The sequence below is a fragment of the Eupeodes corollae genome, chromosome 3, assembly GCF_945859685.1.
Source record: "Eupeodes corollae chromosome 3, idEupCoro1.1, whole genome shotgun sequence".
In the NCBI taxonomy this organism is placed as follows: domain Eukaryota; kingdom Metazoa; phylum Arthropoda; class Insecta; order Diptera; family Syrphidae; genus Eupeodes; species Eupeodes corollae.
Genome location: NC_079149.1, coordinates 123,311,098 through 123,333,451, shown reverse-complemented (window position 1 = coordinate 123,333,451; position 22,354 = coordinate 123,311,098). Strand labels below are relative to the sequence as shown.

The following is a 22,354-nucleotide window of genomic DNA, read 5'->3' as shown; positions in this document are numbered from 1 at the left end:
CATAGGGAGTGGCAGTGGAATTTTATCTAAGCAGAAATAGTTACGTTTGAATGTTATCGTAAATCCATGATTCAGGTAAAAATTGGCGTAGTTTTGGAACACCATCGGTACTAGAAGATGGACTTGCAACACTAGACATGGCAACAGCTGGCATAGCTTCCATAAACATTGGTTGCACCATATCGTCAAAAGCAAATGCACCTATATCAAAAAATTGATATCCTAAAACAAAAACAAAAATTATATTTAACACGTTCAACTTAAGGGTGATTTCTTTGAGGCAAACACAATTTTTTGTTTAAACAAATAATAATGAATAAAATTGTCATCTTTTTAATGACAAAAGGAACAGAGTGGTGTTTAATCAAACGACCTTGAAAAATGTCATTTTTACAGTTTAAAAATTATATAATTATTTGACAATTCATGGAAAATTTTGAGTTCTAACCTTCTGCCACCTGTCAAACTCAAACAATGTTTAGATGCTAATTTCATTGGTCTAAAAAAAATTACCCTAAATCCTACTTCAATATATTTTGTGTACCGATGGTGCCAAGTCTAAAATATCAACTCTCCCAATGGAACTCATTAAAAAATTTGTATATTTGATTTTTAATATTAATGTCAGTTTTTGACTTTGACAGCCAATTTTTAAAAATTTCTTTTTAGTAGAATTCTTTCATATTTCTTATAAAGATAGCTTAGATAAATTAAGAGGAAAATATAATCTAAATTACTCGTTCTTTCTGCTTGCCACTGTCCTGGTTTCAAAAATCAAGCGAGTGAGCTAGATGTCGATGTGGGCTCAGTCTTAGACAAAGCATTAAAAATTAAAAGTTTAAAACAAATAAAAGATGATGAATAAATTGTGGTTGTGAGTCTTAGTGAACTGTTGTGAATATTTAGAAGAATATAGAAATAACGACACAGGAAGAAGATAATATTAAAATTTAAGAAAATCGTTTGTAATTACGTATCAATATTATCGTATATCCAAGATTCAAGGAATAATTGACGCACTACTGGTTTAACACTACTCGAACCTCTGTTGACAGCTGAAACCTCAGCCTGACCACTAGAAGCGACTGGCATTACTGCATCAAACATAACTTGATTACGACGAACTCCTGCTAATCCCAAACGGAAAATTGGGTGTCCTAGAAAAATATTTGAAGATCAAAATCAATTTTTAGAGGGAACTATTTTCGATTTCTTATTGAAAATTAAAAAAAAAAAAATTGTGTTAGATACGCCCACATTTTTGGCATAGTAATGATACAAAACTCGCTTTCAAATTTTGAATCTGACAGCTCTCGCATAATGATAGCTGTCACTTTTGACTTCTTAACTATAGTACAGAACAGATCTCAATATCAAGAAAGTATGGTTAGCCTAAATTTTACATTTCAAATTGTTGTCATTTGTCCGATAAAATATAAATAAATGTCATCTTGCTATTTTGACATATGAATAAAAATAAAGCTCCTAGTTCAGTTTTAGAAACAGTTAAAAAAAAAAACACTTATACAAAATAACTGACCTAAAGTATGTTACACACAACATACAAAATATTTGTAAGTCGTGTGTAGGTACATAATAAATATTTAAACATTAAAAACAAAAGCCATTGGAACTGTTAAAAACACTAAATCAATGAACCCACAAAAGAAAAGGGACTTGTAAAGCACACATTAAAAAAAAACTTTGTAATTACGTATTTATGTCATTGTAAATCCAAGTTTCACTGAATAATTGTCGAACTACTGGTTTCACTGTTGAACCAGTGCTACTGATAGGCACCCCAGCAAAACCAGCAGCGCTTGGTGCTGCAGCGGCTGCAAACATAACTGGACCAAAACCTCCAAATTGTCCAGCCCCACCAAATCCCCAACCCAATATTGGATAATCTTAAATAATTTTTAAAATAAGTTTCGATATTAACAACAACAACAAAATAAAACGCACAGATGAGCCTTCAGACTTGATTTAGTTTCTTATTATGAAATCTGACAGTTTAATTAAAATGACAGCTGTCACCTTTGAAGTTTGCTATGTTCAACAGCAATTCAGCAAAGATCTACTTTAAATACGAAAAGAAAGCCTTGATTTTGTATATGTAATTTTCATCTGTCAGATAATATCAATCCTATCAATCAAGTGTCATCTTAATTTTTTGACAAATGAATCTCAAAGAGTGACTTTTAGTCTCTAAATTAGTGTAAATCGATTTAATTCTTACACTTTCAAATCAAAACCAGAAAACACACAACATTAAGTATTATCTGCATTATTATAAACCGATCTTATACTTGTTATACACAACAACACTAAAGATATCAAAAACAGAAGCTAATGAATCCGGATTATAAGCAAATTAGCAACCACTGAAGGAGAAGAGTTATTTGTATAAATAGAATTTAAGAATGAATTAATTTAATTACGTATTTATATCATTGTAAATCCAAGTTTCAGGGAATAACTGACGAACTACTGGTTGGACTATATTTGAACCAATGCTACTAATAGGTGGTCCAGCAATGCCTGGTGCTCCAACAGCAGCTGCAAAATAAACTGGACCAAATCCACCAAGTTGTCCACCTCCACCTAATCCCCAACCAAATATTGGATAATCTAAAATAATATTGTAAAATAAGTTTGATATCATCAACACCAACACAAAATAGACGCGAAGATGACCATTTTTTTAAAAAAGCCTTAATATTTCTTAACTTATAACAAGCTTTAACATTTCTAGTAAGATATACAGAAAACTTTTTATGATTTAATGCAGTCTCAATATCGATTAAGGACATTTTCACAAACTTTTGAGACAAAATTCATATGTCAGCTGTCAGATGTTTGTCCTGTCGCTTTTTAGATCAGCTCTGTACATATTATACTGCATTATTCTTTCTAATGGTCTCTCTGTTGAACTTTGAAAATACTGTCAAGTCTTTTGAAATAGCTGTCATTCAACCCCGGGATTTAGTAATAGGCCTAATATTTATTAGTCACAATAGAAAAGAAGCTGAAGTCAAGATTTCAAAATGTTAAGATGATTAATTTTAATTAATGATGTACATAATTTTGATATTTGTTTCGAATATACATATATGAATTTTGAAGCCTTATGATGACTAATAGTTAACACTTGAAGCCTAAATTACTTGTTTATATCGTCAACTATCCATGTTTCAGGAAATTCTCGACGCACAACTAAATTATTTTCAAATCCTGGCGAAGATGATGAAACAGCTGCTGGTTCTTCGTTTTCACTTAACTCATAAGCTACTTCTTCAAAAAAAGCATGTGTTGAACAGATAAAAACTTCACACCAATCTATCCGAGTACAAAAAGCGAAGCAGTCATTTAAATTTGTTGCAAAACAGATAAAATGAAAAAACGTCAACAAAAATTGCTCCTGTCAGCTGCCAAATTTTTTCTAAGGGTTCACAATACTTTACATCACAATTGCCAGTAAATTCGTATCTTTCGGATATTTTTAAACTCATTTTATTTACAAACATTAATAAATGAATAACATCGAAGTTGAAAGATGAATTGCTTACATTCAAAAACGATATTTTTAATTTCTCCTTTTTTGGCATGCATGTACTAGATATGAACATTTACGATCCACTTTGTCAATTATGATAGAAAATCATAACTTTAAAACAACACGGTGAAAAAAATTAACAGAAAACTTGAATATTAAATATAAGACTAAAAAGAAAAATGACCGACGAACAAAATGTTTCAACATTTAATGACTTTTATTTATTTTATAGGTGTACCTATATTTACGTTTTAACATCATGAATTATCCATGTTTCTGGAAAAACTACTTCTTGTAAACTTGGTGGTGGATTTATGAATATATTTTCCATAGTCTTCCATTCAATTAAATTTTCAAAATAAATTATTAAATCACCATCAAATGGCAAGAGATCAGTTTGCGTTAAAGGAAATTTTAAACGTAATGGTGATTCTGTAAAAGCTTTAAAGAACAAAAATATATTGTAAAAATAGTAGAAGAAAAGGTACTTAAACCATAAGCATGCAATTTTGAAAAGTTTTCTAAAAATGTACACACATAAATTTACGAGCCAAAGTTGAAATTAATTTACAACGATAATCCACAAAGCTCAAATGCCATTTTAAAAGAATTGTGTTTTCATACCAATGACTTGGGGAAAAACTTATCGAAAGAAGACGCATAAATGTTGAAAAAAGTAGGTTTTATTTCACAGTTCATTTAAAATGGAGGAACAATGTTTCGCACGAACGTAGATAAATTAGGCGCGTTTCAAATGTTTCAATCTGGAAAAAGGACTAGTTTGTTTGTTCTCCAACAAAAGCTCTACAATCAAGATTTGCACATCTTTTGATAAAAAAATGTTACCTAATCTAAATTCCGATATCATTTTTCACTAAAAAAATTGTATATCTAGACTTATTGTTGGCACTATTGAGGTGAATTTAAGTTACTCACCAGCAGCGATGTATTTTATATATGCCGAAACATTCTTAAAATCGAACACGTATGATTATTATGATTTTATTCAAGTTAGTATTTATATTTACAAGGCGAAATAAACAAGTAAAATTTAATTTAGCAAGAAACTACAAAGAGGTAAATTGTATTCACCACTGATAGGAAACGTCAAATTTTAAAAACCTATAAATATTTGGGACAAATTTAACACCAATTATATTATATCCCAGGAAATAAGAGGACTCTTGTTAAGGGACTTGGATTTTACTTTTAAGGTGATATAGTTTTAATTTAAGTGCATTAACACCCATCTGACCATTATTTAAGTTGCCCTCAACGTGCAATTGGTCGGACTTTTTGTACAACTAAAAAACAAGGAAAGGGAATTAAAAAAAGCTACTTTACACTAACCAGCAAATTATTAAAATAAAATATAGGGAAATGAAATATATAGCACAATATTTAACCTAAACTAAAGAAATATACCTTGAATTTCTAGTAAATTTTTTGATTCCATCATCAAGCGATGTCATCCAAATCCATGTTTCACTAAAATCACTTCGAATTTTCAATAAACCTGTACTATCAATGTTACTACTTATGGCTTGTGGTCTTTTTTCCAAAAAGTAAGAATACAAAGGTATTGGCAGCACTTAAATAAGAAATCGGAAATAAAAGAAATTAATCCATGATTTTCTTTAAAATAAAATTAATTTCGTTGGAGTACAACAGTTTCCGAAAATCTTTATAAGGGTATTAAGTAGGTACGAAACAATTTCGAAATTTCAAAACTAGATTATTAATCCATATGCAGGTATCGATGCGACTGCTTTTCTTACTATTATTAGATTTTTTTTTCTAGGTATAATTCAGGAGAACTAGGACTAGGACTAAGACTAGGTCAAAATCCTGCAACGGATGAACAACTAAGAGGACATTATCATCAGCTAACCCCATAGAATAGATGTATCAACTAAAAACTATATTTTTGTATTTAATTGTTACTTTTTTTTTAAATATTTACAGGCAAAAAAGATTACAAATATACATAACGAGATAAATTACTGTTAAAGTGGAAAGATTATAAAAACATCAAAACATCAGCAAACATTACAGAGTGGTTTCAACAAAAAAAATAAGGCAAACACTATTTAAAAAGTCAAGGCATTAAAAATACGGAAAAAATATTAAGTTTTAGTTTTATGTGTTTTGTTTTGTTAGAAAACCAACCTACTAAACGCGGAGTCATTATGCCAAATCCAAGTTTCGAGAAATTTTGAACGAAACATGACTTTAACAGTTTTTGAAGTTTTTCTATTCGAGTCAAATCTTTCAATGCTGTTTTCAACTTCTGAATCATTTATCAATTCACTATCAACAGAATCGTATTCAACTTCATCGCCTTTCAATACCACGAGAGTTTCTAAAAAAACACAAAAATATTAAAATAAACAAGTTTTTAAGGATGTTTTTTGTCTCGAAAGAGAAAAGCAGACTTAGGAGTGACTTTCTGAATTCAAGAGCCTACATATGTATGTATATTGTACACATTTTTGATTGTTGTTGTTGGTTGTGTTAAAATTGTTGTTTCCGTCACCAAAAATTCTTCTTGCATCCGTATAAGCTTTTAAAATTTTAACTATTGCGTAAATTTGACGAAATCGAAACACAAACCCTTTAAGTTTTGACTCAGTATTGTATTCTTCCCAAAGCCATGATTCGGGAAAGTCTTTACGAATAGCTGTGGTTGTTGTTGTTGGTGAATTTGTATCGCCACTAGAAGCTGAAGGTTCTTCCGGTGAAAATTCTAGAGCTATTGGTCCGTCATTTAATACCCCCAATAAGGAAATTGGTGTTTCGAAAACTTTTTGACGAAGAATTTTTTTTGGATATAAATCACATTTCATACATATTTAAAATTTAAATTTTGTTCATTATGTGATCTTTTGATTTGGGTTTGGTTTTGTTTTTGTTTTGCTGTGGACGTTTTTGAAAAATTTCAATAAAAAATCAACAAAATACTTACTTTGATAGAATGGATAGTTAGCATTGGTCATTGCTACAATACCAGCTTGGCTACCGGGATATTGTCCATAGCCCATTGACCATGGTGTACTAGAATCGTAACGGCTGAGATCTTGGAAGATTGTATCCTTCTTTAAATCGTTGCCGCTCTTGAGGAGGAGCACACTTTGATCGACACCAAGTAAACCAACATATGAATCAGGATCGGTGTTAACCTTAATTTCAACATCAGCACCAGGTTTGGCTTCAACTGGAGCTTCAATAGAAATCTATCAAAAACAATAAAAGCAAAATATGAAATACTTGGGTACAAAATAGAAAAGTCTGGATCGTACCGAGTTTTGGAAATCCCTTTCAAAGTTAATTGTCTCTTCGGTGTATTGGAGATCGTTACCATCAACATAGTGAACGAAGATTTTAGCAGTTGGAATCATCTCAAATTTCGGTGTGATTTTGAAGACATGGTAGTTGCGATTTTCAGGAACCTAAAGAAGAATAATATATTACATTTGTTTAATTATTCTTGTAACTATTGAACTTTATTTTAATGAAATAATTAACAATTTATTGAATGTCTTAATTAATAGATATCTGTTTATAGATATCCCAAATCCGAATCCGGACGCCACTTAACTCAATTTAACCAAAAATTGAAACTTACCTCAATAATGTCACTTTCAATGATATCACCACGACCTAAGATTGTGTACGAAAAGTATGGAATTGGCTTTCCATTTTGTACTCGAATGCTCACGTCATTTCCAAGAGCAGGACTAAAACAAGAAAAAAGCATTAAAAAACGTTAACTGTAAGCTTCAGCTTTAAATAAACTTACTTCTTTGTTTGTACAATAATTTTAAATGAATCATCAACTGGAGTTTCGGTTTTTTCATATTTCGACAGAGATGTTATGTAAGCTGATGAATCCTGGTAGTAAGCCTTTACGGAGAAATAACTTGATGACTCTTCCGGAAGCTCAATTTGAAAGGTGGCCATACCATTCTTGTCTATGGGTGAAGTGTAATTTTTGGATTTGACTGGTGGTGGTAGAGTTGTTGCACTTGATGCTTCCTTATCTTCTGATGTCAAAGCAATGGGCATTGGTCTGTAAAAGTGGTCTGGTGGGCTAACATTGAGGGTTACTTCGTTTTTAGTGTCTTGAACTGGTGATCCATCGAGGTTCTTTACAACGACCTAAAAACAGAACAAAAATTGTTGTATAAGTTGGTTTCGTTACAGAAAATAAAGGAATTCAGAAACTTACAGTTATTGCGACAGTTTTGCCTGGATAATAAGTGTATGGAGTGTCAACACCTTGAATTTGATACTTTTCACGGTGTAAATTGACCGTTGCTGTTGAGTTCTGCTTCAATCCTGTAAGTTCCTCTTCAACGATGGCCAAAATAGTAATTGGTGGTGTATAACGATCTCTGTCCAATTTCAAATCTTCAGCAATGTCAAATTCTACATGACCTTTGCCATCAATGTTAACTGTCTTTTCAGCTGAGGGTGTTTTAGAGTCATCACCATAGTAGTAGTAAGAAGGCTTGCAAGATACAACAGCTTTTCCTTTAACAGGTTTTCCATAGGTGTATCTTTTGAAAAATTTAACAAAAGTAAGTTAATGCAAAAACAAAAATTTGACAACAACTCAATACTCACTTTGCCCTTATGGTAACCATAATTTTACCATCAACAATTGCTACATCTTTGGGTGCTTCAACTTGAACTTCAAATTTAGGCAGAACATACTTGTCAACTTCGAAAGACTTGGTCTCAGTTGTACCATCGGCACTCACTTCGATATTCCACATTCCAAGAACTGGGAATTCTGATAATTGTAATGACCCAGCGAAAACGCCTTTGGTGAGTTCGACATCATTCTTTTGTTGGATAAGATTTTGTGCTCCGTCCTATTTAAACATAACACATTCAATTCAAATTCAAATATGTACAATATTTCCCTCCACTGATTTGAAACTGAAAATAAACTTACATTGATAGCAATTTTGACAGGTCCATCAATCTTAGCAGGTCTGGTATTTTCGTCCAAAACTAAAGCTCGATATTGGACTAAATCACCTGGCTTGTAAGTGGCCTTATCTGTTTGAACATAAATCGATAGCTGTTCAGCAGCAAAATTTAATTTGGTTGTATTTTTGAATTCAATGCCTGATAAACCTTCGGCTGTCAAATTGTAATCACCGTCTTTGAGTTTTGGTATCTTAATTGGATTGAAGTTAAATTGTTAAAAATGAGCATTCTTTGATTTTTGTGTCTAAGAAAACTTACTTGGAACATAACAAGCTTTGATGTTTTTGGTGCAACTTCAACGGTTTCAGATTTATCAAATTCTGGACCAATAAGACCAACCTTTATCTTACAAGGTGAGGGAGCATCATGAACGGCTACTGTTACATGGTAGTTAAGTTTTGATCGCAGGGTTCCTGGTGCAATAATTGAGTACAGACTGTAAATTAAGAAATAACAAATAAAATACTAAGTACTTTCATATAATAACAAAATTTACAGGAAAATTGTGGCAGAAAGTTTAAATTAACTACAGAATTATTTAATTCTTTATAATGTAAACATTTTAATTTTTTTTGAACATTTAAATCTTGTTAAATATTGTTTTTACTCACATAAGTCTATTCATAAATATTTCTTAGATTAATGACTCAATTTTGAAAGATTTTTTACCTCTTACGCCAAGTTCTTGAGTGCCAAAATTAATTTAATTGACTAACTTTTATGAAAAAGATAGTGTTAACTGAACCGAATTGAAAGTAAAGAGATCACCACACTGGTGAGCTTAAGACAAAGTTTGTACAAACTTTATCAGTCCTTAACAGATAATATCAGATCAAATCTTCTTCAAATAACAAAATATCTCTACTTTTTTAAGACCTTCAATACTATCGTTTTTGAAAACGTCAAAAATATGAAAACTGTCAAAAAGACAAACGTTCTGCTTGTATAAAAATCAGCAAGAAAAGATGACCTGAATCGAGTTAAACAAAAAAATGCTGAATCGAGTTAAACAAAAAAATGCTTTCATTTCTTCTTTATATTTCACCTTTATTACTTTTTCACCACGATAGTGACATTTAAATTTCTGATTATGTCAGAAAAGTTTATAAAAATTTCGTGATTTGGTTTCGTTATCAAAAACCATTTGTAATGAATTTTTCAATCTTCTTAAGTAATTTGTATTCACTTCGTTCGTTGAAGTAAAACTGATTTTCTAAATTATGAGCACAAAAGTTTAATTTTATTAAGTATAGAAGCTAAAAATTTTATCTGTTTTAATATATGTAAATCATGACGTATTTCTGATCCGTAGATTCGAATTTTAAGCCGACTGTTTGGCGTTAAGACACCTTACATCTAACAAGCATAACGGCTTTGCTTCAAGATTATTTGTTATTCAAATAGGTAAGATGCTTAGTAAATATCATGTTAAGTGTAGGTCCAAAACTTGTTAGTTGTTATTTATGATTTGCGTCAAGTAAAATTAGCAGGTTGAAAAATCCCTATTTCTTGAAATCTTGTAAGATTCGAAACATACAATTATTAATACAAGAGCTTGTTAAAATAACGACAAATTAAAAATAAAAGTCAAAATTCATTACTCGAATAGTAACTCTGTTCCGCAGTTCGCAGTTTTGAAAGCTTTCTGATTCTGTTATTTCTAGAAGAGGTGGTTACAAATTTTAAAGATAACCGTTTAACCGTTCAACATTAAAGGTATTAAGAGTAATTATCACCTGGGGTTTATCAAAAATATTAAGTAAAAAACATTTGGTTTTGAGTTGCATATAAACATTTAACAATAAACCTCTTTAAAAGCTACTAACTACTTAAAATGCTCTTTTTTAAAGTCATGACACCCCTTTAATGTGTTTTTAAATAAAAAACGTAACTAAATTGTTAAAATCTAGGTGAATTAAAAAAAAAAAAAAAAACAGAGAACATAATCTGCGAGAAATGTATGTTTAAGGCCAAAGGTTCATCCACATTTCTCAATTAATTTCATACATACATTCAAAAATAAATATATTTTGTTTTTAATAAATGAAACATCTTATGACTGTTTTTTGAAAATTAAAATTACAAATCATAAAATTCCCCGCTGTTTTTTTTTTCTCCAAAACAAACATCCAAAAAAAGCTCCTAAAATAATAAGATAATAAACTTTTTTCACAACTGGTTTCGAACAGAAAAGAAATTAAAAAAATATATACCCATCATTTTATTGCATAAGATAATGATTTTGGTTTGTATAAACTAAAACTCAATAACTCATCACTTCTTTTATTACGTCATTCATCTGGACCAACAATATATTTTTCAAACTTTAAGGAGTGTCTACAAGTGTGAATATTGATTTTTGATGTTGTTCGAAATGTTGTACATTTTGGCAAAATAAAATCATTTTGTACAAACATTTACAAATGTATACATATGTTTTTTCAATGAAACCAATACTTGGTCGTTAGCCCAAAAAATTAAATAATTTCGTATGTATCTTGCAAAAAAAACTAAAAATCAACTTCATTATATGTTCTGTTCATGTTAAGTAAGGTAGGTAGGTTAGGTACGCGTTTCTGCCAAAGCATGCAGCTGTGCCATAAATCATCTGACATCTTGACTTATTTCTTGAAGATTCAAAAATGTTATCATCCTAAAGAAAAGACCTTACCATAACCAATTTCGAGGCCAATATCACCTTCTTCACATCCATAATCCCAATTCTATAAATAAACTTTTGACAACAAAAATACAAATTTAAGGTCAAGGTTTGAGGTTATTTTGGGACTCTGATGTTGTTATAGGTTCTTAAGTCGAAAACGTGTTAGAATTTATAATTTAATTAATAAAACAAAAGTTTAAAGATGATAAGCATACGAAAAGTACCGCCCATATATAATTTACTTACGTACTTTGTAGTTAGTTTAACAAAGTAAAATGTTGCACACACAATTTTGCCTCAAGTCAAAACAAATGTAAATAAAAATCCTTCAACTTGAATATCTACCTCTACCTTAACTACTTTACGTCTATGTCTACTTGAGCTAGTATATTAATAAACAAAAACAACGATTGTCGTTGATCTTGAGGAATTTTTGTTTGAACTTTTCCAATGAAATAATGCAAATAACAATTGTTTGTTGTTGGTAAAAAAAAAAAACAAAAATATCAAATGCAATTGAAACAAGTTAGCACGTACCGACAAAGCCGGTAGTAATAAGGCGGGTTGGTATGGTATGTTCACTTCATAGAATTGTGGGTAAAACTAGCACTTTGCTAGCCAAGTGATAACATAGAAGGTATTACGTCACTATTTAATTTATATTCAGTATATGGTTCCCAAGATCATAAAATTATTTTTTTAGCTACTAAATAATAACATTTTTCTGTTTTTGTTTTTTTATGATTTATGGTTCGTGCTCCTCTGAAACAATTAAACTGACTGACAACATTTCACCGGTCGTGATTTGGGTAATATTACGAAGTCGTATTTTGTGTTACTTTTACATTTCAAAAAGTCATTATAATGTTCTTTTAGAAGTAAAATTTTACAAATTGTTTTCCTTATGTTTGTCTAACGTTTTTTATTACAAAAGTTCATTAAAAAGTTGTTCAAATATATCTCCAAGGTTAGCACAATTTATGAATTTTTCAAACAATTTAAATATTGACAGACAGATTTTTTTAATTGACTGACATAAATTCAGCGTTTAAATCTTCTTAGATGAAATTAATTGAAGTTATGAAGTGCAACACTGTCGATCGAAAAAAAAAATTAGTGATATTACCTTAGAAATTTCAAACCAATTTTGTCTGTACCTAAAAACTTTCTACGCTACGACAATATTATATGATTGTGTCAAATCCCATGAAATTGTTTGAGTAGGGAAAAAGCGACATTACGAAAACTGTAATCAGGTGCTTATAAAGCAATGTTAAGTCTTTTTGACAGAAACCAAAAAAGAGCTATGAAAATGATAGCCAAGTTTCGATTGTATTGAAAAGTAAAAATATAAAATGTCTTACCCAAAAACGCCATTTTTATATTCAAATCTTTAAGACCAGTGTGGATCTCTATTTTCTTTTATATTAACATTCTAAGAAAACGGTTCCTTAAAATTTTTGTGTGTGATTTTCTGACATTCAGAAGTGTCAAACTAAAGACCGATGTATATGTGCAATCCAACTAAATAAAATCACAAATTCTATTGGAATGACACCCCGAGACTTTGTAAGGGGAAAAGTCTTATATAAAAACTCTAAGGTTATTATTAAAAACAAAATATTAAGTTTATTCTCGCAACTTCCTAATTTTACAAATTGCAATTATTTGAAAACCAAATGATAAGTTTACACAAAATTTAGCATGAATACCTTTTGATTTATTTTGATAAAAAGCTTTGAAACTGAATCAGCGAGCTTTTAAACTTCAAATAGTTAATATCAAAAATTATGTTTGTTCTTATTTCTTTTCTATACCAAAAAAAAAAGGAAACTCCAAGGCCCAGTTTTTCCCAGTTAACCTGAATTCAGACTTAACTTTCTAACAAGTTTTAAAAATAAAATTAACTTTTTTTTATTATTTTTTTTAATATTTTAAGATAGCTGTCAAAAAATAAAAACAACTTTCAGCTGCTCACAAAAAATAGAGAAGCATTTAAGCTTCGAAGTCAAAATTGTTGCAAGATAAAACATTTAAAGGATAATTCAATTGATTCGTCGGACGATGGTGAATTGATAGGTGCGTAACAATTTAACAAAAAAAAATAAGATAACCTTAATCTTTTACCTATGTTAAATTTCCTCTTAGCTAAATTGGAATTCTATACGATTAATAATTAACTTGCAATATCTCCGGTTTTAAACGATTTTCTAAAATTCGGAGGAAAATTGTTTCTCCATCGTTGATTATGTATAAAACATCCTTAAATACAACTTCAACTAACATTTTGAATGTTTTTGTTTATCAACAAATACAAAAATTTGAAAAATATGAACTCATTGTCTATATGCATTTTTACCCAAATAGCTAATGTCTAACTTTTAACTTATAAACATACATATATTATATATAATTAGGATAAACAAAATCCAGACAAAATAAAATTAATATTATTTTTTATTTATGTTGACAGATGATAATGTGCAAATATTAACCACGCGCCATGATGGCGGCGGCGGCGGCGGCGGCGTTGCGTCTCCGGTTTAACAAAAATTAAAAATAAAAGACCGGCTTATTAACGTTTAGTTGTTTTCTTTTCTGCCCTCTTTTTTTTAAATGTTATGTAATGAAAACATTTTTATGAGCTTATTTTAACCACACCTGAAGCTCGCCGGCATGTACCAAAGTCATATATAAAGGTTATTTATTTTATATATTTTTGTCGACAAAATTAAACCACACAAAACTTGTATTATCTGAAAGATAGGTACTTAAAACATTTAATATCAAACAGCTAAGAACATTAAAAATTAACAACTTCAACATTTTGCTTGCGGATAAAAAAAGACGAAGACAAGAAACCAAAACAAGCTCAATTCAGTGTCAAAATCTTGAAGAGGATGGCACAAACTTTTATTAAGTGGAAACTGAGGTTGGTTTTTTTTGTCGGGATGCGATTTGTGGATACTCAACTCTAATATAATCACTTTAAAGGTACAAAAATACCTTTTAATGGAGATTATGACACGCATTCTGTACAAAATTTAAGTGCTGTTTTATTTTTTTGATTAATCTGAACAACTTATTTTTTAAGACTTCCCCCACTTTTAATAAATCAGTTCTGATAGAATTAACCATTTAAGAAATGTCAAAACTACTGTCAGAATAAGAACTTGGTTTCAATTTAGAACCTGGTGTTTTCAATATATTTATCATTATAAGAAGATCTAATCTTTATACAATTTTAGTATTAATATTTTAAATAATTTTAGAACTCAAACTTTTATCTACATCAAAAATTTAAAAATTTGTTATTTGACAGAAGGAACTATAAAGTTAAAAGTTTATGGACAAGCAATAAGAATGTATAGAATCTAAAAACTAAGATAAATTAAATAGTTTGTCTACTTAAAATATTTAGTTGAAACAAACAGATAAGAATAATACTTATTTTTATTTTGTACCTACATATATGATTAATATAGCCTCTGAATTATATAACGTTGAAGTTAACAATAATTCAAACTCGAAAAACGCAATTAAAATTATTTATTGAATGAGCTTTGTTTGCATTTAATTTTTTAAATTCAAGGTAGACAATTTTAAATTAATCTACACAATATTAATTTTTTAAATTTTGTATGTACTTACACCTTAATTGTTGCCTATACCAAGATTCCCATCACCTTAAGGTGATAAGATTTAATAATCATGTTATTAGCATACAAGTGATTATTAACAACTATGCAAAAAATTGCACGTACACTTTTTAACAAATCATAAAATATAAACAAACTACTATTAATAACCAATCAATCAACACATTTATTATTATTGAAAAAGTTGATTTTTATTATATAAAATTTAATTTATAGGATAAGACTTTGTTTATAAATATTGCTTGCCGATAAAAAATAATTTTGTGGTGGAAAATTAATTTTCTCCAATGTTTTCTCACAATTTAACAAAAGATCTGAGTGTAAGATGAGATTCAAAAATAAATATAAACAAAAATTATCAAATTCGTAATTTTTTTTGAGTTTGTTTGCGATATAAATAATTTTAATGAAAAAAAGACACAATGCTTTAGAATTCGATTACGTACAAAAATACTCTTACGTCCAGGTGCACAACTTTTAGTTATAGTTTAAAGAACAACTTTTTATTAGTAACAATGTGAAATCAACGTGACTACTTTTAAAAATTCTTATTTGGATAAAAATAAGAAAATATTGATAAAACTAATTATCACCATTTTTGCAGACAAAAGCATCATTTTATAAACCGAAACGTAAATTGAGAAGATTCTTAAATATTCATTTAAGTTTCACTACTTAATTCTATAATTCATAAACTTCAGGGTCTAACACTGACTTACAATTTAAGTGTTATGAAAATTAAATAATACTTTAAACAATAATGACCTCAAAATTCTTTATTAAATTAATAAAATAACAACTATTTTTGTATCAGAAAACTAAAAATATATTTTTATGCTCCTACCGTTTTCTTTTTTTATTTATTTAAATAAATTGATTTATAATTTTCAGGTTCATATCAGTTGATAAGCAAGTATCATTTGTATGTATTGTTAAAACATCTATTTTTAGTTATACCTAGAAGGCAGGAACCTTAGCTTTTTTAATCAAAACAGCAAACCAAATTATTTTAAGTATAAACAGTTTGTTACTTGATGCTTTTATATTTATTTACAAAAACAACAAAACTTATCAATCTTGTCTACAACAATTCAAAGCTAATAGCCATCAACGAGATTACAAAACCACATAATTCTTTAATTGACCTAATATACTTGAATTTTCTGAGAACTTTTAACAAAGTTTAGCTATTTGTAGTACTTTTTGTTTTTTTTTTCAAAATGAACTTCGAAAGGTCAAGATTTTACCTAGCTTCTGAATATAATTATTTTTTATAAATAATCAGTTATTTTAGTCATATTATTGTCCGTATTTATATACATAATAACATTTTTATTAGTATGAATAATTTACCTAGACTGAATTTATTTTAATCTAACTATAAGCTGCTTTCACCTATAAATGAAAGCAAAGAAGACGTCAAGATATGTTGATTTGTATTCTTCTACTAATCAAAAGGTATAAACACAGTTATGTATAGTTTTAAAAACAAAATTTAAAACAAACTGAAATCGCTTTTTGATTTGAATTATAATTTATATAATACATAAATAATTTCAAAGCCAGTATAAATTATATTTGAATATTTTGTTTATCATTTTAAATGAATTTTTAATTTAAACGTACTAATAAAATACTGACAAATGCAAACGAATGTTTTATTTGAATGATGAAACACACAAATAATCATTATTTATATAGTTTACAACCTTTTAATATTCGGAAGCTTTGTTGTTGGTTTATATCCCTTTAGTCTACAGCGATTTATTTTTCTGTAAAATATATGATATTGAAAAACAAACGAGTAATTTTGATAACAAAAAAACAGGCTGGGATGCGACCCACACTGCTAACTTCCCATCCCGTCTGTCGATTTGCCTTGCTTAGAAATTTGAAGGTTTTCGTGTTGGGTTAAAAAATTTGTCAGTTGTTTGTATTGTTACAAATTTTAAAATTATCAACAATATTTTTCATATAAGTAAGGAAATAGTTTAGTTTGAAAATCTAATTTTGTTAAATTGATTTTCAGTCAAAAACAAATTTTTACCAATTTTTGTAGCATTTCTTAAGTTTTTACGAATTGGATGAATGAAATTAATTTGAAAGATATCAAGATCCGGCGTTCATTTTTACCAAATTTGTAAGTTAAAATTAGCTGGAAGTCATGCTCTCAATGTTTTGGAAAGATATTTAAGTCGAAATTCAATTTTCACTAACTTTGAGTCCTGTTATTTTAGGTTTTTATTTTTTATAAAAAAAAACTGTCAATTCCATTTTTCTCAAAATTATACCCGATGTTAAAAACGTTATTTTTTGTTGCACAAAATTGGTTTTGGAGATAAAACCATTTTGTATTCATACAATTTTAGAGTTCACACATTTTTTGTCAGTTTTTTTGATTTATAAAAAAAACCGTTAATTGGATTTTTTTCCAAAAATATAATTATTGTGTATTACGTTACAATTTATAATATAACATTTAATTCAAGTCTAATGAGATATTTAGGTTTAACCAAAAGTTTCACCTTTTTTTAAACTGCTATGGTAAAAAAAAACTACACCCGCAATTCTCTTGAGAGCCCTTTTTGCATCTTCCTGCCTTATTATCTGTATAGCAAAATTTATTTGAAGACAATATCTCTTCTGGTTCTTAAGTTATGGACGACGAAAAAAAAGTCGCGAACGTACGGACGTACACACACACGCACAGACATCTTTCTAAAATTCTTTTATTTCGATTCTAGGGACCTTGAAACGTCGAGAAAAAAATCGGACCCATTACAATAACTTTCTATGGGAAGAAAATAACTTAAATCACGTGCTGAAAAAGAATCAAAGATCGGAAAACTTTTAGGAAGAGCAACCTCAAAAATCAAGCATTTTGTCAAAAGTAAAACAGAAGCATCAGACCTTTTATTATTTTACTAAATTGAATCGTCTTGCAATAGAAGAATCATAAAAGGGTACAATCTAATGGACTATATTTTAAAAAATCATTGATTGATTAAGGAATGCATTCATTGAACTAAAGTCAAAATAATTTAAGACTTATTCCTTGAAAAATTTATTATTATTTTAGCTTGCAATTTTTTTGTCATAAAACCAATTCTGAAATTTGCAACCTTAGTGGTTTTGAGCCACAAGGACTCAGATATTGGAAAAATATTGTTAAAAAATAAACCATTAACAAAAAATAACTTTTATAGTGGACCAAATATTAAAGAATGCTAAGTTAAGGTTCAATGCCTTATTTTTATTGACTTCAGAAGAACACAATACATGTCTCCTATCTTAGCAACAATTTTGAAAGGCAAACATATTGTATAATTTTGTAGGAATGCTAACAAACGTTTTGGCATTATAGGTCATAAAATAGTTCTTCAGCTATGTTATAACTATCTTAAAAATTATTGGTTCCTAAAGTAAGTTAAGTTAATCGTATTTAAGGGTATTTATTCCAAGTTCATTAAACTTAAAAAGTGTTAAAAAACTCTAGAGTTGTAAAGGACTTTGAAAAACTTAAAAGCTCGTTTACTCCCAATTCTCTTTCCATTAAAAAAATATGAAATAACATCGAGGCACTCTTTCATCTATACAAGAATTCACCTGCAAATATTAAGCAATAATATACAACACGAACTGTATAAGTATACAAATTTAATTAATTATAGTAGCCACAGAACAGGGATTATTATTAATTTTAGGGAATTTTCAAGTCAAAAAGTCTACAAATCTACATCATCTGACTCTTAAAAATTAACATGTTAAAGTTTTAAAACTGACTTTCTTTTAAGGAATTTGATTTGAATTTAACAACAAAAATAGACATCAATAGATTCCTTCATGGGTTTTAATAACTATGCTACCTTAAAAAAAGGTTTTGTTTAAAAATTTGGTAAACGTTTCTGTTTTTAAGTTTATTTTTTATGAATCAATTTCTTTTCCTCTTTGGACTTGAACCATTTCTGTAAACGCCTTAAATTTTATATTTATCATATATGCTACATATGTAAATATTCTCCTTTTGAAATTTTAGGAGAAATCCAATACTTTAAGTAAAGTCAATATCGCTCACGCACAAAATAATACGAATTTGCATAACAAGTTAAAGGCTTAGAGGGAACAACACTTTAAAAATTTACAATTATCAATTTTGAATACAATTATGGGGTATTCCCCATATTTCAGTATCACCACTTTTTGTTGTTGATTTTAATGCTTTTAAAAAGTTAATACATTTGAAAGCGATCCATGATCAAAAATGAAAAACATTCAACTAATATTATGACACTTCAAATGGCAGTTGAATTTGTCATATTGAAAATGTCATCGCTACCAACTTTTCAGATCATATGCCATTAGAGGTAACATTCAAAGTAAGATCATCTTCAAGTGAAGCTGCTGTGCCTGTATCTGAGCTTCTTTCAAAACTTATATTTAGAGACGACTTCCGACCGATATATCAGCGCAATCTAGAAACAGATCTTCATTAACAGGTCACTGACATCAGTTTAAGGTGTCCAGACGAAAAAACCCTAATAAATGTAATCAAAAAAGCAATACCACAAACAACATGAAGACGAAAAGTTTTCGAACAGAAGTAAAAATGGTTCGACAGTGAATGTTTGAATGTGAATATTACAAAATGCTCCGTACGAAAAAAAAGGAAATGGATCAAAGAAATATTGAGACCATAAACAAAACGAAATCTTCAGCGGAGTTTCGTAAAGCTGTTAGGCTTGTAAGTGGAAAAAAACATGACCTGCACAGTTATCAATATAGAAGAGTTAAAAATGTATTTCATGAATTTTCTCAACACTGTACAAATATCACCATCGCCTCAGTATGCGTCGCCTTACATATTTGAGAAATTCTAAGATGCTCCTATCACGCTCTCTGAGGTAGAATTGGTTATAGAGAAATCTAAAAAGGGGAAAGCTCCAGGACAGGATAGAATACCCTTTAAATATTTTAAAAATCTAACACCCGAATTTTTAAACTTTCTATGCAAAAAAGTAGTACACGTTGCATGATGGTTAGTGCGTTGGACTGCCATGCGAGTGGTTTTGGGTTCGATCCCTGCCTATGACACATAAAGTTTTTTCACGGGTACTGCTCTTGAGAGGAATTGACAAATTCTCCAAAAGTAATTCTTATCATGAAAAGTGCTTTCTCAAAATTTGCCGTTCGGATTCGGCTTAAAACTGTAGGTCCCTTCAATCCCTGACAACAGTACTCGCACACAGGAATGGTTGAGAGTTGTCAGTCACAAGGCCCTACTTCTAAAACGGACTGTTGCTCCACCCAATTAAGTTATTATTATGCAATTTGAAAGTGCGCGAAGGTGTTTTTCACTTTGTGGGAATCTGTCCAATACTCAAGGAATTTCGAATGCGTTTCTTTGCAGTAGAGTCTCTTGATCTAGACGAAGTAATCAAAATTTTCAATGGAGAGAGCGGTTGGGACCCCCTAGTTGGGTATATTACGAAAGCTTTTCGTTACAGAAACCAAATTATGCAAGAAATTTTTTTAAATAATAATGATAGATGTATTTTTAAAAAAAGTAATAATAATAATTTAACACTGCAGTCGTTAACAATAAGTTAACTTAGCTTAATATTGCATGTAATTACTTTTTAAAGCCAAAATAAATTTTAAAAATTGAAGCACTTTGGTTTGACTCTAATTTTATCCAAGTGACGACTGGTGTAACATTATGGTGCGCGACGACTGCAGGGTTAATGTTTTATTTTTGAAAATGTACAAATTAAATTAAAATGTCACCCTGGTAGACGGACTTCGGCCAAACCATAAAAGACTTAGTTGTGTCAAAACACTGAAACGTAAATTTTTTTGTATAATAAAAATAAAACTATAAACTCATCGCTACTAACTGAAACAACAAAGGAATAACCCTATAGATTCGAACGTTGCATCTGACAAACAGAATTATTGTAAGAACAACTTTTTTCTTGTTCTTTACTTTTTATCATATTTAAAATATCAACTTGTTCTTATTTCTGAAGTAAAACAAAATAAATATAAGAAATCACCAAACAGGTATGAAAATGTCAGTAAACATAAACATCAATTTCAACTTCTAGCTGTCATTTAAAAAAACAAAATAAAATACGCAATTAAATGTAATTTGCTTGCACAAGTGGACTCCACCACCGCCGCATTCAATAAACATTTTTTTTAAATAAAGTAGAACATAATAATAAATCAATGATGATGAATGGATCGTTATTTCTGTCGTGAATTTTCAGGGACACAATAATTTTACCTTAAATAAATAAATTGATCTTTTTATTTTCCTCTTCAATTCTCTAATTGGTTTTTATTTTTTGTTTTGTGGAGATAAGGATTCACCTTCGAATCCGGATACACTTATGTACATCATGTATTTAGGGCTCACAACAAATTACTATATTTCTTTTTGTTTTTGAAAATAAATCTCTGATAACAGTGAAATTAAAAAATATTACTCATTTTATGATAATTCCAAATTGTGAGAAATCACAAAAAAGGTCAACTGATAACCCTGACACTATAATGCAGATAAAATAGCAAGAAACTGTTTATAATAATAATTATTCTTAAGCAAGTCACCCTACCCCCTCGTCATCCTCTCCCTTGTAAACCATTTCAAATTAAAAAAAAAAAAAAAAAAAAAAACAAATCAAAAAATTTAATGAAAAATAAACAAAATAATTAACAATTTGGTTCCATAGAAATCACATCATCATCATCATAATCATGACCACCAACCGGCGAATCAACAATTGTTCAATAAATTAGCATTATTTTTCTCTTTATACTCGTACAATTATCATTGGTGTTTAAGTTAGAACACATAATTTTTAAGTAATTAATAGAATTAAATTTAGAATATAAGTTATTAAACAAATCTCCATCATTATAGACAAAATTTTATATATATTTATTTTATTTGTTTAAGTACGAACCCGTTGCACTGGACTAGAATTGCAATTTGCAAAAGGCACAACCCGATGGCTAGAAGTCGTCGCGACATTTTGATTATGTCTAATTTTGTACGAGTAGAAGAGAAATCTCTTATGTCACTCTTATCGTTTTTTTTTTTTAATTAATTAAGTTTTTGTTCGTTGTTAAATAAATTAACAAAATCACATGAATAAAAAAAGAAAACAATACACTTAGCGACCGAAAAAAGACACAAACGAATTGAAGCTGAGGCTCTTGAAACCACAACTGATCGTGAACGCAGTAAAGCTGCGAATGATCAAACCTGGGTTCTACGATCACTAAAGTTAACTTTGTGTTTCTAGTTCTCGCCGCCGCCGCACATCGAACCGGCTATAGCTCACATTACCGCTTGAAAGTTATTAAGATGGAATATAGCAACAATTTTTGTTTTGTTATTTATTTAAGTTCTGTTTGCTTTTGTTAATTTTTTATTTTTTGTTGTTGTCTGTTTTCTCTTTAATTTTATGTTTT

The 22,354-nt window shown here is 29.3% G+C and overlaps 1 protein-coding gene across 17 annotated transcripts in view; it reads right to left on the bottom strand.

Annotated features, from left to right (window-relative positions):
• LOC129949935 (CD109 antigen) overlaps positions 1-22,140 on the bottom strand; it is a 34,654-nt gene extending 12,514 nt beyond the window's left edge. For 9 of the 17 annotated variants that reach the window (XM_056061679.1, XM_056061668.1, XM_056061672.1 and 6 more), the window contains exons 1-9: positions 21,844-22,140; positions 8,813-8,990; positions 8,517-8,744; positions 8,183-8,433; positions 7,785-8,115; positions 7,356-7,714; positions 7,182-7,293; positions 6,856-7,005; positions 6,522-6,789 (exon numbers count right to left, since the gene is read on the bottom strand). In XM_056061679.1, the coding sequence (XP_055917654.1) occupies positions 6,522-6,789; positions 6,856-7,005; positions 7,182-7,293; positions 7,356-7,714; positions 7,785-8,115; positions 8,183-8,433; positions 8,517-8,744; positions 8,813-8,990; positions 21,844-21,911 (1,945 nt within the window). In that variant the 5' untranslated portion in view covers positions 21,912-22,140. Of the gene's footprint in view, positions 1-44; positions 223-973; positions 1,158-1,714; positions 1,908-2,441; positions 2,632-3,167; positions 3,340-4,981; positions 5,148-5,725; positions 5,919-6,169; positions 6,360-6,521; positions 6,790-6,855; positions 7,006-7,181; positions 7,294-7,355; positions 7,715-7,784; positions 8,116-8,182; positions 8,434-8,516; positions 8,745-8,812; positions 8,991-21,843 lie in introns of all 17 variants that reach the window. The other 8 variants (XM_056061675.1, XM_056061673.1, XM_056061681.1 and 5 more) reach the window with 8 other exon arrangements.
• Positions 22,141-22,354: the final 214 nt, after the last annotated feature.